Source organism: Balaenoptera musculus, chromosome X, assembly GCF_009873245.2.
Source record: "Balaenoptera musculus isolate JJ_BM4_2016_0621 chromosome X, mBalMus1.pri.v3, whole genome shotgun sequence".
Classification (NCBI taxonomy): Eukaryota; Metazoa; Chordata; class Mammalia; order Artiodactyla; family Balaenopteridae; genus Balaenoptera; species Balaenoptera musculus.
In genome coordinates, this window is record NC_045806.1 from 45,463,657 (window position 1) to 45,476,984 (window position 13,328).

General features: G+C 48.9%; 1 protein-coding gene across 12 annotated transcripts in view; it reads right to left on the reverse strand.

Moving 5' to 3' along the window:
* HUWE1 (HECT, UBA and WWE domain containing E3 ubiquitin protein ligase 1) overlaps window positions 1-13,328 on the reverse strand; it is a 138,858-nt gene that overhangs the window by 7,900 nt on the left and 117,630 nt on the right. For 11 of the 12 annotated variants that reach the window (XM_036840528.1, XM_036840526.1, XM_036840532.1 and 8 more), the window contains 14 exons: window positions 13,207-13,252; window positions 11,403-11,690; window positions 10,147-10,402; window positions 9,823-9,953; window positions 9,080-9,294; window positions 8,714-9,002; window positions 8,471-8,573; window positions 7,113-7,659; window positions 5,786-6,389; window positions 3,650-3,768; window positions 3,381-3,537; window positions 2,020-2,152; window positions 1,553-1,755; window positions 822-949 (listed from right to left, as the gene is read on the reverse strand). In XM_036840528.1, coding sequence (XP_036696423.1) covers window positions 822-949; window positions 1,553-1,755; window positions 2,020-2,152; window positions 3,381-3,537; window positions 3,650-3,768; window positions 5,786-6,389; window positions 7,113-7,659; window positions 8,471-8,573; window positions 8,714-9,002; window positions 9,080-9,294; window positions 9,823-9,953; window positions 10,147-10,402; window positions 11,403-11,690; window positions 13,207-13,252 — 3,219 coding nt within the window. The remainder of the gene's footprint in view (window positions 1-821; window positions 950-1,552; window positions 1,756-2,019; window positions 2,153-3,380; window positions 3,538-3,649; window positions 3,769-5,785; window positions 6,390-7,112; window positions 7,660-8,470; window positions 8,574-8,713; window positions 9,003-9,079; window positions 9,295-9,822; window positions 9,954-10,146; window positions 10,403-11,402; window positions 11,691-13,206; window positions 13,253-13,328) is intronic. The other variant, XM_036840534.1, reaches the window with a different exon arrangement.

Below are 13,328 nucleotides of genomic sequence, written 5' to 3' on the forward strand. Positions count from 1 at the left end.
GGTGTGGGAAAGAGACTGGGCAGAAAAAATACTCCAGAATAATAGTTCTCTATTCTCCCTTTCTACCCTGCTGGAGCTACAGCTCTTAAATTCTAGGCTGTTCCCAGCATGCTCAATGAAATCACACTGTATAATAGTAATTACAAATAAAGAAAAAATAGGCATCGAGATATCCTTATTTCCCGGATCTTGGGAAGGCGACTTGCATGTTGTTACAAGGACAGGAAAACAATGAGTGCCACAGCATATATACATGATTCCAGGCTTTTCCTACAGCCACTCTGTGCTGAGATCCCAACAATGAACTGGCTACCTAGGAACCTGAAAAGGCTTCCTCCTAAAAGTGCCCAACTGCCTGGGTGCCAAAGGAGTATGAAGAATAGAGGCAGAGACCAGGGTGGAGGGATCAGCCATAGCCAGAAGAGGCTGTGTGGGATGTGTACCAAGCTTGGGGGACTTTCAAGGGCAGGATTCCTGACGTGTCTCTGAGGTACTTGCATTGTTCCATGAGACTGAAAAATCTTTTATCACGAATCCCCTCAGAACCCAGACACTTAGCATTATGCAGTTTGCAAAAGCGCCACTGTTGATTGGATAGCTGGGAGTGGGGTATGATGGCCAAGCTTTAAATCAAACCAAACCAAACCAATAAACAAACAGTAAAGAAAGCACCAAGAGAAAGTAACCCTGTTATCCAGAAGCATTCATATAGCAAACTTAATGCAAAAGCATACAAGGTAAGGGCAATGAAACCCCACTGATGATGTGGTGGGGGAGGGAGGAGAGACAAATGAATGAGGGGCCACAGGCATCATGCTAACCGTTGCTGCTTGTTGCTGTCTCCGCGCCCTTTGACCCTCACGTACCATTTGTATAATGGCATCAGCCTCAGCCTCCAGCTGCCGAACAGCTGCCTGGATGCTGCTAGCTGAGCCTAAACCGGAAGAACCTGGGAGAAAGAAAAAAGAAGGTAAGATGTAAACTGTAGAAAGAGAGAATGCTCCATATTCTCTCTCCCATCTCCTGGGCCACCACGGGACACCTTGCTGAAGTCTTTGAGCTTTAAGCTCAGGCAGCCTCAGAATGCTCATCGTCAGGCACTAAGAGCTACCATTACAGATAAGGGCAGGCAACATGGGGCTGGGCAGACGGATGGTGGCAGGTGAGAGAGTTCTGCGGGACAGGGGGAAAGACGTTGGATTTGGCATGCCATAGCTGAGGCAACATGGCTACAATATTTTAGCCAAGAGTGTTCAAGGAAGCAGAGAGGAGACAAACTCAGTGAGTTAAATCTTGTTCACCAAAAGATCTGTCCCCAGTTTCCTTGCCAGGTTTCCACTCCCCTTTAATTCCCACTTGCCCTAGTGAAATTTCCTATGTAGACGGCTTGAGTGAGATACAGAATGCAGCCACCAACATTTTAAGATAGGATCATCATTTTCCTTAGAAAAGATCAAACAGGAAGGAGACATGACATTAAGTCCTGCCCTCCAGGGTCTCTTGTTTTTCCACCGCCAACCTTGCCCCTCAACTGGACACCCCAGTTCCATACCTAGCCTGCCTGTCTGCTTGGCTTTCTTGTTAGCTCGGCGTGTGTCGTCCCGGAGCTGGATGATGACCTGCAGTACCCTCAAGAAGAACTTCTGGGTAGATGTCTTGGATGTCAACATGGACATAGAAGGCAACTGGAGCTCCCGGCCACCCAGAGGTCGCTTCTGAGATGCCACGATTACCACATTCTCAGCCATGTCAAACCTGGAGAGTGTAGAGGTGGCTTGCGTATACTGAGAGCATCAAAGCATCAACACCCAGAGCAGGCAGGGCTTTCTTGTGTCAAGCAGGGGGTAAGGAATCTCAGAAGAAAATCACACAAGTAGGAAAAATAGGGCCGACTGTGTACAGGACAGAAACAAAATCTGTCCAGGGAAGAGGGAAAAAATAACCAGGAAGCCAGGAAGAGCCACTTTTCAGAATGTCCCTGATCCCAACCCCACAGCCAAATGGGCAGCTGCCACCTACCTGCTCTGCATTTTGCCTTTCAGCTTGGTGGTCTGTGGCTGCTCCTCAGGCAGGCCATCAGGGGAGAGGGTCTCACACTGGGCTCGCCGCTGCTGTTCCAGATTGTATTCCCGTAGTTCAGCCAGAAGGGTTCCTGGGCAGGCAGAGAAGCCAGCAAGTGTTCAGAGACTTCCCTAATGAAGCAGTGAAAAGCCAAACCTTTCCAAGAAAACTTCCTAGGTGCTTTGTTCAGCTGCACTGAACCTGGAATGAGCAGAATTTTGCTCTGTTCATTTTACTATGTGTGCTCACAGATCAACTAACTGCTCAGGGGCCACTGGTTTATCTGGCCTTGAGAATTTGCTGAATCTACAAGAAATACAGCTCAGTGCAGAGGGGAAAAAGTATCTCTTTTGAAGTCCGTATACCTCTCAAACTTCTTAGGTTTTTGTGGTAATCTCAGGCAAATTGCTTAATCTCTTTCCCAATTTGCTTACCCATCTTAATAATGCGGCTTATACTGCCTAACCTCACAAGGCTGCTTTGAGAATTAGGAGATAACTGTCTAGCAGAGTGCCTAGGACACTGCCTAACCTATGGATGTTGAATAAATGGTGGCAGTCAAGAAAGATCAGAGGCCTCTTTTGGAAGAACTCTGTAATTCTCATGCAACAAAGAACATCCTAGGTCACATAGTTTAATTGACTCTCATGTCACCTCAGCTCCAGGGATGTTTGTGAGAAGGAGATAACTACACAAGTGGTTGAGATCTAGGGAGACCCATGATTGGGATGGCGGGTGGGAGAGAGCAAAGAGTGTCTCTATAGATGCTGAAAGCAAATCTGGCCCCACTCCTTGATTCAGCCACCCCATCACCTGGGTTTTAGTTTTCTTCTTGGTAAAACAGGAAGACTGAAACTAGATAATTTGCAAGTATTCTTAGAATTTTTGTACCCTCAAAACTGCACAAAGGCAGAGGGTATTATTCTTTCAATTCCCGAGCCTGAATGTAGTATAGGTGCATCTCTGAGGTGGTGAACTGCCTCAGCAGGCTCATCATAGGGCTCTTATGAGTGCCCAGAATGGAAAAGCAATGTCGGTCCTATGGGTTCTCATTTTCCTTCACAAAGCACCAATTACCAGCTGTGTGCCAGGGATTGGGAATGTAGAGAGAAGACCAGCCCTGCTCTCAGAGAACTGGGCAGAGGAAAACAGATGACAACCTAGTATTATCAGTGCTGTGAAAGAAGAGCTCATGGGGCTGTGCTACAGATGCACAGAGGAGTTTGATTCAGCCTGGGGGTTCAGGGAAGGCTTCCATAAAAAGGTGACACCTAAGTGGAAGGTTTCAGAAAAACAGGGTGCTTTACTCCTATTATTACCTATCTGTTTACAAAGGGTATAACCCAGATGGCGGGCTCCATTCAGTAGCAGCTTCAAAACAGTGTCCCGGGTCCCAGGGTCCCCCCGAGAGAGCTGCAGTAACACATTGGCTGCATCCTCTAGGCCTTCTTCAGAACAAGAATGGGATGTCAACACCTGGGAAAAAGAAAGGAGATGGGGTGAGCCCCAACTTGAGAACTAAAACATTATCTACCCCAGTCAACTCTTTCTCCCCCAACCTTGGGAGGTCAGAAGAGCTTGGACTCACCTCCACAGAGAGCTGGAGCTGATTTTCAGTGAGGCCAGAGGATACCATCTTAAAGTCCGTGCTGCTGCCGATATCACCCACCTTCGCTGGAGATTTGCTGGCCTTAGTAGTAGTAGAAGCTTTGAGGAAACAGACAGAACACTGTAAGCCTCTGAAACTCGCATGCCAGAGACTTAAGTGGCAGAGCCAATCGCTGCACTGCCCAGGGCTTCAAAATGGAAAAGTAGTGAAAATGAAGATCCACCCCACATAGCCGAACCCAAATGACTTGGGATACCAAGGACTCTTATGACTGTACCTTCTAAAGTGACAAAGAATCCCAGATATTTCTCGCAACTGTTCCCCTACCGTCAGAGGGCTCTCTGAAAGCCCCCCTTCCTTCAAAATCTGTTTCTTCAAATGATTCTTATTAGTGTGCCGCAGGGCACATTCCCTTCACTTCCTGGGATGGCCTGGCTACTTGATTCTACCCTGATTCCCACTGTTATCCTGCCTGCTCTTGAACTGCTTCCTCTGAGAACTGGCTCCCTCAACCAGGCTAGAAAGACTGGGGATTCTTTAAAGACAGGGACTTTCTCCCCCTCCTTTTTAAAAAAAAATTTATTTATTTATTTATTTATGGCTGTGTTGGGTCTTCGTTTCTGTGTGAGGGCTTTCTCTAGTTGTGGCAAGCGGGGGCCACTCTTCTTCGCGGTGCACGGGCCTCTCACTATCGTGGCCTCTCTTGTTGCGGAGCACAGGCTCCAGACGCGCAGGCTCAGTAATTGTGGCTCATGGGCCCAGTTGTTCCACAGCATGTGGGATCTTCCCAGACCAGGGCTCGAACCCATGTCCCCTGAATTGGCAGGCAGATTCTCAACCACTGTGCCATCAGGGAAGCCCCTCTCCTCCTTTTTTTTTTTTTTTTTTTTAAAGATATCTTTTTTTTTTTTTAAATTAATTAATTTATTTATTTATGGCTGTGTTGGGTCTTCGTTTCTGTGCGAGGGCTTTCTCTAGTTGCGGCAAGTGGGGGCCACTCCTCATCGCGGTGCACGGGCCTCTCATTATCGCGGCCTCTCTTGTTGCGGAGCACAGGCTCCAGACGCGCAGGCTCAGTAACTGTGGCTCACGGGCCTAGCCGCTCCGCGGCATGTGGGATCTTCCCAGACCAGGGCTCGAACCCGTGTCCCCTGCATTGGCAGGCAGACTCTCAACCACCGCGCCACCAGGGAAGCCCCTCTCCTCCTTTTTTTTTTTTTTTTTTAAAGATTTCTTTTTTTTTTTTAAATTAATTAATTTATTTATTTATGGCTGTGTTGGGTCTTCGTTTCTGTGCGAGGGCTTTCTCTAGTTGCGGCAAGTGGGGGCCACTCCTCATCGCGGTGCACGGGCCTCTCATTATCGCGGCCTCTCTTGTTGCGGAGCACAGGCTCCAGACGCGCAGGCTCAGTAACTGTGGCTCACGGGCCTAGCCGCTCCGCGGCATGTGGGATCTTCCCAGACCAGGGCTCGAACCCATGTCCCCTGCATTGGCAGGCAGACTCTCAACCACCGTGCCACCAGGGAAGCCCCTCTCCTCCTTTTTTTTTTTTTTTTAAAGATTTCTTTTTTTTTTTTTTTAATTAATTAATTAATTTATTTATGGCTGTGTTGGGTCTTCGTTTCTGTGCGAGGGCTTTCTCTAGTTGCGGCAAGTGGGGGCCACTCCTCATCGCGGTGCACGGGCCTCTCATTATCGCGGCCTCTCTTGTTGCGGAGCACAGGCTCCAGACGCGCAGGCTCAGTAACTGTGGCTCACGGGCCTAGCCGCTCCGCGGCATGTGGGATCTTCCCAGACCAGGGCTCGAACCCGTGTCCCCTGCATTGGCAGGCAGACTCTCAACCACCGCGCCACCAGGGAAGCCCCCTCTCCTCCTTTTTGAGCTTAGCCTAGGGGAAGCCACATTCAGTGGTCTCCACAGGAGTGGTGGAGGGGGGAGGGAGGGGAAGACGGAGAGAACTTGGACAAATGAGGGTGAGAATTAACACATTTGGCTCTCACAAACACAAACCAAGCTGACTGCTGTCATTTAGGGAGGAATACCCGGGTGGGGGAGAGTTGGGGGTGAGGTGGGTGTACACACCCCTCAGCTCCCAGCCTACATCCACACTTACTTGAAACAGTAGTGGTAGAAGTCGTGGGGGTAGTCACTGTGGTTGAAGCGGCTACAGCAATGGTGGATATAGTCGTGGCAGCAACCAGGGCCGGAACAGAAGTGACAGGGGTGGTTGCAGCAGGGGGAGTGGGTGTGCTGGAGGCAGCAGTGGTAGTGGTGGCAGATGTGGTTGATGTGGCAACACTGGTGGAGGAAGCACTGCTGCCAGAATTAGCCTGTGCTTCCGACACTTTGTTTTCTGGGAGAGCAATTGAGATGAGAGAAAGGAGTCTGAGGAGTTTCTCAGTTAAGAGAGAGCTCCGGCGGATGACTGGGTGTGACAACATGTTCATGAGCTGCCCCAGTGGAGAGGCCTCGAGGCTGTATGGGGAAGTTTCCCCCTCACCGCCAGCGCTCACTGGCACCGACTTCACAGAGTTCTTGCCTTTCCGGCTGACATTCATGTTGTCCAGTTTTACCAATAAGTCCCAGAAGTCTGTGCAAATGCCACTGCTCGTGGACTGTGAAGAGCATGGGCTGCAGGCCTGCTTACTGCCCCTCTCCCGATCACTCTCACAGTTTGTTTCTTTGGTCCGCTGCTGTGTGAAGTGGCTGGGAAACACCTGCCAGGAAAAGAAGGACAGGCTTGGCGTACGAGGTCTACACAGAAAATGTCTTGTGACAAGGAAAGACAACTGGCTCCTTAGACTCTCCACTCCTTTGGACAGCTTTAGTAACACTGGAGAGATGTAACATAGGAGTTTTATCCAACTGATGTTGTGAAGCAGCCTAGAGAAACTAACAAAAGCTCTGTAGCGAGACAGACGATTAGCAAACTTTTCTGAGCATCTATCCCTATACTTACAAAATGGGGAGGATACCTACACGACTGTGCAAAATTGTTGAGATTAGAGGTAATGCATTTCGCATAGTGCCTGGTATAAGGCAGGCCCTCAACAAATGGCAGCAAAGCTTATGAAAAAGAGGACTGAAAAAAAAAAAAAAGAGAACTGAATTAAGTTCTAGGTCCAGCCAGCTCCATCACTTACTAGCCACATGACAAAGCCACTAAAGATTTCTGTATCCCAGCTTCTTCATCTGTAAAATGGGAACCATGCAAACCACTGAGGGTTGTTTGATGGCTGAATGAGACAATGCATAAAAATTGTGAAGAGTGAACACAAAAGACCCACAAAATTATTTAGTGGACAATCTCCCAGAAACAATACAGGCCTCAGCACCAACGATGAGGACCTGGTAGCTCCCTCAGAGTTCAGATTTCACCTACGCTATGGCTGACAACCGTCTTCCATCTCCAGGAGTTGGGTTCCCTCCAAGCTCCTCACCTTGGCTAATTGAATGAGTGTATCCAGAACGTGTCTGCAGACAACAGGAGCAGCCTGGGGGTGGATGTGGACAGTGGAGCCACTACTTGCATGCTTCTCAGTATGTTTGCGCCCCCCTGAACGCTGGATCTGGAATATATTAGTCCTGCAGCCTAGGGCTGCATCCATGGATACTGAGAGCCAGGAAAGCTGGTTGGAGCTCTTAGACTCCATCTTGTGTAGCAGGTCCAGGGGCCGGTTCTCATGGCTGCTTGACCCACAGCTCTTGCTTGACTTTTTGCCCTTTTCCTCACTTGAGGAGAGCCTGGGTGTTTCAATGCAAAGCTCACTCTCACTGCTGCGCTGCAAGATGGAGAGCAGGCTTCGGATGACCCAGTGGCGGGTCTGGGCGTGGTAGCAGAGATTTCTCAGTACTCGATGTAGACGGCTAGTATTGAGCTTCGGCTCATCCACAAAAAGTAGGACCAGGAGACAAGACAGGGCTTCGTGATCCAGGAGGAGCCGTCCTCGGAGGCGTAGGAGAGTGTCCACATTACTGCCAGAAGGCCTGGAACAGAGCATAGTTTCTGGGTAATACTTTGGCTAGAGCTCTGGGATCAGGCATAGGCCTAGGGGAGGGGGATGAGCTGGATACATCCCAGGAGGCTCGAGCAGGGAGGGTGTCCAGTCCAAGGACTCTTAAGTATTCTTAATAGTAACAACAGCTGTCCCCTTGAGTGCCTACTATGTTCCAGATACCCTACAATATCTGTAACAGCTTCCTCATGGGGCTCCTGTAAAGACTAGAGAACCACCCAATTTTGAGATGATGAGCAAGAGGCTCAAATAGGTTAAGTGACCCGCCCTACATCACACAACGACTGAGAAGAGAGCAGAGACTGCAGCCCAGGTCTGTATCAACTGGTAAAATTGGACTGCCCATAAAGTCCTAGGACACAATGCTTATTTTGGCCTTCTATAGACTACCAGGAGGTCGTCTGCTGAATAGGGACTGATCACTCCCTTCACGCTCTGGCCTCGTTAATAATGAACTCTTCTGCAGCCTAGGTGCTGTAATCTCAAGGCAAGCGGTTGTCACTGTTTTCCTATTTGTGTGGGAGGCAGGTGGCTTTCCTTGTCGTAACCACAGCTAGAGCCTGCTGCCTGCCTACCTTACTTTGTGATTATGGTCTACAGTAGCTACACTAACCAGAAGTGTGGCTTTCTGAAGGGGGAGTCCAAAGATCTGGCTTCCCCATTCATTCAAGTAAACATCCTAGAGAGGTCATTCAGCCTCTCCACCTATAAATAAAGGGAGCTGGACTAGCAGTAGACATGAAAGGTGGTATGGCAAAGAAAAAAAGACAGGCAAAGGGTACCTATTATGGCTGCTGCTACCCCCCATCTGGAAGGTGCCGCCTCTCTGCACGGCAAGCCGAGTGTATTGGACCCCACGGTTGCCACTCAGGCGACTGGTGAAGGCTGGAAGGAAAGAAAAAGGAAACTGAAATTGGGGAGGGGGTGTGTGCTGCGCTGGGCCCAAGTAATACAAAGGAGAACAAAGAGTCTCATGTGGCCAAAGCCAGACATTCCAGAGCCCTCCCACTTGCCTCCCTCTGTACCCGGGCTTCGAAGAATGGCAGAGAGTGCAGAGGTGCTGCTGTGCCCAAAAAGCCGCTCATGCATGAGCTGCCTCTGCCGGGCTTCCTGCTCTCGCCTCAGGGCTTGAGCCTCAGCTGCAATGTCAGGTGGCATCACGGCCAACACGCTGTCCTCCATGTCCTCTAGAACACTACGGCGCAGGTCTGAGGGCAGAGTCTGGATGAAGGTCACAGGGTCCATGGGGGTGTCTGAGCTGGCATTCTGTGCCAGTTCCCGTCGCTGTTGCTCAGCTCTCTGCTGTGCCAGTACCTACAGAGCAGGAGGAGTCAATGGGGGCATACCCACAGCCAGGTAGCCTGGCACCACCAGCCCCCCCGCTCACATACTTCCTCCTGGATGGCTGGAGGCAGGGCGGCCAGGAACTCAGGGCTCACTTCGGTCACACCAGGATTCCCCACCACTGCAGGAGCTGAGCTATTTGTCGAGGGGGCAGTCCGCGTTGGTGGACGAATGCCCAGCTGGTTCTGTAGAACTTCTCGGCGAATGTCATCAGGAAGCGCGGCCAGAAAAGAGGGGTCCACGCCTTCGGGGAGACTAATACCTGAGGGGAGATGCAAGATGTGAAGGGACTCTTACTTCTACTGAAGCCTGAAGATGTACTTGGATCAAAGAAACCCATGGCCTTGGATGAGGGAGACCAGCTTTCTCTGTCCTCATTTCATGCCAAGGACACAGGGGACACAGAGAAGGCCCACCCACCCTTCCCTAGGCTCCGAACAGCTCTTGTTATATGCCAAGTTCTGTGTGTGCACTGTCACTTAACCTTCAAGACCCCACCATGTAGCTATCATCACCCTCTCAGTATCAATGAGGATCAGAGAAGTTAAGTAATGGCTCCAGTTCCTAAAAGTAGGTGGCAGAGAGGGGATTTGAGCTAAGATCAGTTTGACTCCAAAGGCCTGGGCTCATTCCATTGTGTAGCATCAGCATCCCCTTACTGCAGGCCCTCCCCCCATATATATGCCACCCGCCATCTGGATGGAACGGTTCGACTGGTGGGCATTTCCATGCCAAGGGTTACTAGAAGCCTAAACAGCCCCAGGATGGCCTGAGCACACATGGAGCTCACCTGCTAGAGGATCTTCTTCTTCACTGCTTGTTGAAGGCAGTGGTTCTTCTAGGATTCCCCGGGAATCTGCTCCAGAAATGGCCACGGCAGAATCTCTGGTGGAAGAACTCTCAGAGGATGCAGGGGTAGAGCTAAAGGAAATCATTTTCAAGTTCTCTGTATTATATTTTCCACTTATAAAATATTCCTATAGTACCCCTTTTCTCACAGAAGCCAAGTTGATTTCCCCAGTATACAAAGCATGTGCACTGGTTACTAAGTATGAATGTGGCTTGAAATACCCACCAACACACCCTGCCCTCCTCTCACTCACACAGTGCTTACCTGTCCTCTGGGGGCTGGGTAGGTTCCCCTGACCCTTCACTCCTGCCTTGCACTTCTGTCACAACTGGTGGGGCATCCCCAGGAGTGGAGCTGCCTGCTGTGGGCTGCTCAGAACTGCCAGGTGCTGAGGTGTCACCCACAGCTTCCTCCAGGGTGCAGGAAGCCAGGCTGCTGGTGTCCATGGGAGAGCCTTCCAGTTGACTGCTGACAGCTGTCAGAGCATCAGAATCTTCAGCTCTCTCTGGGGAAAGAGAGGCTAGGAGGAAGTCACATGGAGAGGTTAGATCTCTGCTTCGAAGAGGGGGAGGCTGAATTAAGAAGCAGCCAGATCAGACTTCTCACTTCTTCACCTTCACTTCACGCTGGCCTGATGCTCCCCCCTCAATCTCATTTGCTTTAAAAAACTCAACTCAAGCCCTTTCTATTATCTGTTAAACACTTATGGTGTTCCAAGCATGCCTGTGAAACATCTTCTCTAGGCACCCCAGGTAAGGGATCCTGTCACTTTCAGATTTCCTGCAGGTATCATTTACACAAGCTCTTTGGTTCTGCTTGTCTAAACAAACAAGGTTCCTTTAAGGCAAAACCCCCTACACCCTAAGGTTTTTCCAGAGCTTGTCACAGGCAGTATGGTAAAGAGCAGGAATGGCAAACAGGCTTGTTTACCCTGTTGGAACACTGCTGAGAAGAATTTTGAGGCCCCATTTCAAACCAGTGGGAAACAGTGCCATGAGATAAATGGTGTTGGCTGGGATGGGAGAGCTGCTAAGTGTGCGGTCACGTGCTTGCCCATTCCTGGAAATGTTGAAGAAAAGCAAGCTCCAGAGTTACACAGATCTGGATTTTAATCACAGCTCAACCACTTACTGAGTGACCTTCGGCTAATTATTTCACCTTTGAGTTCCAGTTTATTCATGGAGATAACACCCTCTACTTTGGATGATTGTTTTTTAAAGAAGTTAAATAATAAAATAATAAGCATGGCATGATAGCCAGGAACAGAGTGATCACCTCAAACTGTTGGCACCATCACTAGTATCATTAAGACACTCAGATGTATATATAATCACTTGAGGACACAGAGAAGAAACCTCAACTTTAGCTAAAAAGGTAATGTGCAATATGAGACCCTACTGTGAGGGCTTGAGCTTCTACTTTAGAAATTCTCTAAAGTAAGAGAGTAAAGAGGAACTACAAAGATGTCCATTCTTCCCCCTTGTTCTACCCCTACCCCCAAACCTTGAAATTCTACTCACTTATAGTGGGAGCTGGGGATAGCTCCATCTGAGTTGTTTCTGCTTCTCCACTTGGCCTTGTGGGACCCAATTCCTCTGGCTCTACAGGCATCAATAGCTGGGTAGAGCTTCCCGCTTCTCCAGTCGGGGACTGCAGCTCTTGAGAAATCTCTCCCAAGGCTGGTGGGGGTGGGAGTGTTGGTTGCTGTTGTGAGGGCTGCAGAGTGACAAGGGTCTCCTTGGGCTCAGATGTAGCTGCATCAGTTGAAGATGGGGTTGTTGGGTAGCTCTCAGGCATGGGAGTCCCATCTTTCTCGGAAAGAACGACAATGGGGTTGTTAAAAGGCAATCAGCCAAGGACCGGGGGAGCCACTCAATCAGCACATGTGGCACAACAAGTAACCCACTCAGTCAGTGATGCAGGATTCCCCTCAGTCACCAACTGCTCCTAGGAACAGCTCGTGGCTGGTCTGGTATACTCAGGATGAGGGCTAAGGCACAGTGCTATCTTAGTCCCAAGAACCAAAAGATCTGACTCTTTGTAGACCCTAAGAATTAAATCCATTCTGTGCCCTGGGTGGAAGGGGGAGAGTTCAAGTCACTTTATAATACTTGCCTCACCCTAAATACCACCTGTCCCCTTCCGCCTCCCTTTTCTTGCAGTCCTGATTATCCAAGGAACATCTACAACTCTGTCTGATGGAGGCAACGGTGTTAAGACTAAATGTGAATATGCAACACACCAGGGAAAGTAGTAAGTTGTATAGTTATCTTCTAATTGGGGCTTAAAATCCCTACCCCACAACAATACAACTTACTACCTCACCCCGGCATGAGCAGAATCCTCTAGCAAGGGCAGCAGGCAAAAGGCCATTTTACCTGATGACAGACCCTTTCAAAGACCTTCTACCAGATTCAGGGCACCAGGACACCTACCCTCTTTCACTGCTTTAAAAAATACTGTGTAGGCTTTGGTACAATCATTTCCCAACTCAAGTGCCAAAGGAGACAGAAGGTATAGGGAAGCAGAAGAAAGTTCTGAGGAAATAGGGGTGGGGGAGACATATAATACCATATGGACCAGTTATTAGAATCACAAAGTGGCTACTGACGTTAGGAAAATTAGGAGGAATAGAAAGCATATAGTAGTAATACCATTTAGCCCACCGAGCTACCTTCGCCAAAAGCAGATTGCTCAAGGCAACATTCTTAGACTTTTAGATTCCACAGACCCACGAAATTTATAGAAAAAGGAAAAAATAAAAAGAGACAAGAGACTAACACAGGGTCACCAACTTTTAATTTTAGCCAAGTAAGAAAAAAAATCCCATTAATATCATTTAATAAAAATATTTTGATACCAAAGAAGTAGGAAGTACATAATCTCTGTAATTTATAATAGTCCTTTAAATTGAACAAACTCAGCTTTTTGAGAAACTCATTAAACCTCCCTTATTCTGTTCATTTCCACTGCGGACTAGCATTTAGGAACCACTGTCATCAGGTGTTCTCATTAAGCACCACACCATGGGGGTCAGTAAAGGGGACAGGACACATGGCCTCACTACACATGCCAGAACGCAGTACAGCATAATCAGAATGAGAACCTAAAAACACAGCACGTCGGAGGGGAAGCGCACCACCGTGGGAAAGACAGTAGACTGTATAGTTATCTCCAAGATGGGGTATGACCCTAAAACTATACAATCTACTACCTCATCCCACAGAGCACCAGCGTTCATCTTCAGCCCACTTGGGCCAGCTATTTGGGTCAGGATAAAAAACCAACCAATTATCAAGAAGGGGAAAAGGGAGGGAGAGTTACCTGAGAGGTTCTGTTCAGTGGAGTCATTTGTCTTAGATGTAGTACACTGCAAAGAAAAGGGACAGACCAATGTGGGACTTTGCAAGCACATGAGATAGAGGTCAACTTTAATAGTTGCCATC